General features: G+C 34.5%; 1 protein-coding gene across 1 annotated transcript; it reads left to right on the forward strand.

The window, feature by feature from the left end:
* Positions 1 to 2,765: 2,765 nt before the first annotated feature.
* Positions 2,766 to 3,985, forward strand: LOC144572479 (putative transcriptional regulator RABBIT EARS). Its single transcript, XM_078322069.1, has one exon. It carries the CDS (start codon positions 3,072 to 3,074, stop codon positions 3,885 to 3,887), a length of 816 nt encoding a protein of 271 aa, XP_078178195.1. The 5' UTR covers positions 2,766 to 3,071; the 3' UTR covers positions 3,888 to 3,985.
* The last annotated feature ends 263 nt before the right edge of the window (positions 3,986 to 4,248 follow it).

Below are 4,248 nucleotides of genomic sequence, written 5' to 3' on the forward strand. Positions count from 1 at the left end.
AAGTGTTTGGTGAGCTTAACTCCAAAATCCATCAAATCGATTTCAAATTGCCAATCCGAATTGTTGAAATCCGCATACCTTACGAGTGATGCGTCTACATGTGAAAATTTTAAATATTCGAATTAATTTAGTATAAAGTCAAGTGGTCAAAAAACGTTCAAAAAATGAATGCACTAAAATTAGTTTATTAACCTTTTAATTTTGACCAATTGACTTTATACTAAATTAATTCGAATGTTTAAAATTTTCACATATAGACACATCACTCGTAAGGTAGGCGGGTTCCAACGGTTCAGATTCGTCATTTGAAACCGATTTGATGGATTTTGAAGTTAAGCTCACCAAACACTTTGGTGAGCTTAAGAACACCCTAGTTCTACTCCATGTATATATATATATATATATATATATAGAGAGAGAGAGAGAGAGAGACTAATGTGCATTCGTATGCATATGGCTCGATATGCATACGATCCAAATTTGAAATTTTAAAATTCAAAACGTCGATCCGAACCGTTCATCTTGTTCTCCATATTAATATGCACTTGGAGGCCAAATTTTATATTTTTCTGAATTTTTTTACTATTTATTAAGCCACTTTGAAAATTGCTGATTTAACGGGGGCTGCTGATTTTACTGTTTTGTTAAGCCACCATTGGATCAACAATTTTCAAAGTGACTTAATAAATAGTAAAAAAAAATCAGAAAAATGTAAAATTTGGTTTCCAAGCACATATTAATATGGAGAACAAGATGAACGGTTCAGATCGATGTTTTGGATTTTGAAATTTCAAATTTGGACTGTATGCATATCGGGCCATATGCATACGAATGCACATTAGTCTCTCTCTCTCTCTCTCTTTCTATATATATATATATATGAAAGTAAACCCTAGGTCGATTATCCCCAAATCCTTGATATACCTCAAACACTAGCTTCAACAATTTTCAAAGTACTTAATAAATAGTAAAAAAATTCAGAAAAATGTAAAATTTGGTTTCCAAGCACACATTAATATGGAGAACAAGATGAATGGTTCAGATCGATGTTGGATTTTGAAATTTCAAATTTGGACCGTATGCATATCGGACCATATGCATACGAATGCACATTAGTCACTCACTCTCTCTCTCTCTCTCTCTCTCTATATATATATATGAAAGTAAACCCTAGGTCGATTATCCCCAAATCCTTGATATACCTCAAACACTAGCTCAATGCGAAAATCAACTTCCCAACATCGACGGACTAAGAAGCTAGCATTCCTCTTTCGGCGTTATTTGTATGCTAGAATTCTCTTCTCTCCTTTATTTTATGTTTATTTTAATCATTATTTTGTATGGTTTTCTTAAATTAGGGTATAAAAAACTAGGATTTAGTTATTGAATATTTTTTTTTTGTTTTATATAGATGAAATGAGTAGTCAAAATAGTCGTTACTTACCATAACCTTATTGCAATAGATGTCTTAAGTCGACTGCTATAATGCTTTCAATGACGAAAAAAGAATCCAGGGAGAACATTTTATACATGTCCATAATGCAATCAATAGATGGGTTGGTGTGACAACACTACCAATTTAAATAACGTAAGTTTAAATTCTCATATGCAACCTTGCAGACAAGTTGCAAGATATTGAAATGAAGCATAAGTATCTTCGATTCTCAAGAAATAGCTAGTAGTATTAATGATCCAAAATATAGATTGGCTTAGTCCAAAGACCAAAGTTTATGTTTTCAATCAAATGTTTCATTTTAAATATCTCAAATAAATACTGTTTGCTGTTGTGATTTAGTTTTGTTCAACATTCAATGAAAAATCTCAAATAAACATAAATGTCTCTGTCTCCAGAAACAAAACTTTTTCAACGGTAACCTCATGAAAAATAATAGGTCAAACTATAAAATAATATTAATTGAATCAATAAACATTTCCATGCGCATAGTGGTCTAGTATTTCCATGAGCCTTTATTATAAAATTATATAAACATAATATCCAAAACATTTCCAAGGGCGGCTCTCGGAAATAACATATATATTTGGTTTGTTTGGCGGGTCATGGGTCGTCATGCAAAAGTATTTTCAAGGGCGGATATGAAATATTTTCATGGGCGGACCACGGGGATTTCGACGCGTTACTAATTCCATAGGTCTGCCGTTGAGAATTGTTAAAGGTGTTAGAAAAAACAATGTTATTTCTAAGAGCCCTTCCTTTACTTAAAAATAACATAAGCTTCGCATGGGAAAAAAAGAAGAAATTCTAGTAGTGACAGCTAGCGCTATTGCCCTTGTTAAAAAATATTACAATTTCCTAGTTCAAATGGTATTAATTCCCTCTTAATTAAACCTTTTGGGTTTAATTAATTTCTCATATATGTTACGTATAGTATATCTTTTTTGAATCATTAATTGAAGGTACGCATATGAAGTAGCTAGGACTTGTATAATTGATAACTGTAAAATTCTCTTGTTATTGTAAAAGTAATCAAAACAATTATTCATGATTTCAAAAGTACTGTAGGAAACTCCAAAAGTTGAAGATTTTCATTAAACGAAGTGAAGAGGTGGTCGATCTGATTGAACCAAATAACAATCTTCTCGGAAAAAAATAAATAGTTGAGGGACTAAATTCGACTTTTTTTTTTTCTTTTGTAATATAGTGGAAGTCAAAGGCGCAAAGTGAGAGTGTACTTCAAATTACAAGGTAGCACGCTCTGGCACACACCTTAAAGTGTGGAGGATCTCGGTGTTCAGTGTTCACTGAAGAGAATTTTCCAGGACTTCTTTCAAATCCTTTCATAACTTCCATTACAGGTTAGAAAATATTCAGACAAGTTATATACGACTTTGACAAGCCAAAGCATATCAGTCAGCTTACGCTAATATCTCTCTCTCTCTCTCTCTCACACACACACACACACACACAAACACGGATTCTATGTTTCCTTTCCATCTTTCTTTGTCTCCAACTTAGATACACATGCCTGACCAAATCCCACAAACCACATCCTCTCCTATAACACCTTCTTTCTAGAAACTAAACACAAGAACTTCGAAGCCTCATAGTTTTTATGGATCAATCTTCCTATTGGATGCTTGGAAGGAGAAAGGTCACCGAGCAGCCGCCTATCCTAAGTCCACGCCACTCCACCACATCCTCTTATTACGAGTCATGGGAGGAGAGAGCATTCGCAGAAGACTACTCTTGCATATGGCCTCCTCGGTCATACTCTTGCACGTTTTGCCGGCGTGAGTTTCGGTCTGCTCAAGCATTAGGTGGCCACATGAATGTGCATCGTCGCGATCGTGCCCGCCTCAGATCAGCCTCAAGCCCTACAGATCAAGAAGGCTCACAAAATCATGATGCACCTATAGTGCCTCCAGTTGGATCCTATTTGTATGGCGTTAACCCTAACCCTAAAACTGATCCTAAAATTATACCTCAGTCTTTAAATGATGCTCTATCGCTTCATAGCTCTTCTTCTCGATCCTCAATTCTGGTAAGAAGCAACTGGAATGAGAATTTTGTTATTTCATCTGTGAATCGAGGTATCCACACAAAAAATTCCGGATTAAACTCCTCGGTTCAATTGATCAGAGATCTTATGCCCACAAAAAAGCTACTTAATCTGGATGAATTTGTTCGGGTGAGAGAGGATCAACCCAGTTTAAAGAAAAGAAAGCTTGATGGCGAGACCGATGAGGATAACATAATAAGCAAGAGGAGAAAATCTGATGTGATCGGATCTCCTTTTCTCATAAATTCTCCTTCATGCAATCAAGAAGGATTGCAAATTGGGGTACTTGCACTTTGCCCTGGTCCTGATGAAGAGTTGGATTTAGAGCTACGACTTGGCAGTGTGCCTAAAATTAAGCACATCATGTAAGGCTTTAAATGTGTTTGTTAAAATAATTCATGCTTTCTCCTAGTTATCGATAATTATTCTTTTAATTCTGGTATTATAATTTTTCTCTATGTGAAGATGCTTTTTATGTTGAATTAATGGTTGGGTGAAGAATTATCTTTAATGTTGTCTCTTGTATGGTTCTTCTATGTACTGATGAGACAAATACAATTATGGTCGTCTAATATTTTTGCATCAAGCTTTTACTGGAAGAGAAACTTCTGATGGCACATGTCATGCTTTTTTTTATTTTTTATTTTGTTATGGCAGCATATATATCTGTTGATTTTGAGGAAAAATGCATACTGTTATTGTTCATATGCATATATTTTCCTACTGTGAG

This window comes from Carex rostrata, chromosome 20 (assembly GCF_964058835.1).
Source record: "Carex rostrata chromosome 20, lpCarRost1.2, whole genome shotgun sequence".
Lineage (NCBI taxonomy): Eukaryota > Viridiplantae > Streptophyta > Magnoliopsida > Poales > Cyperaceae > Carex > Carex rostrata.

Bases quoted from the DNA above. Each gene is read 5' to 3' on its own strand.
- LOC144572479 (XM_078322069.1), top strand. From the start codon at position 3,072: ATGGATCAATCTTCCTATTGGATGCTTGGAAGGAGAAAGGTCACCGAG.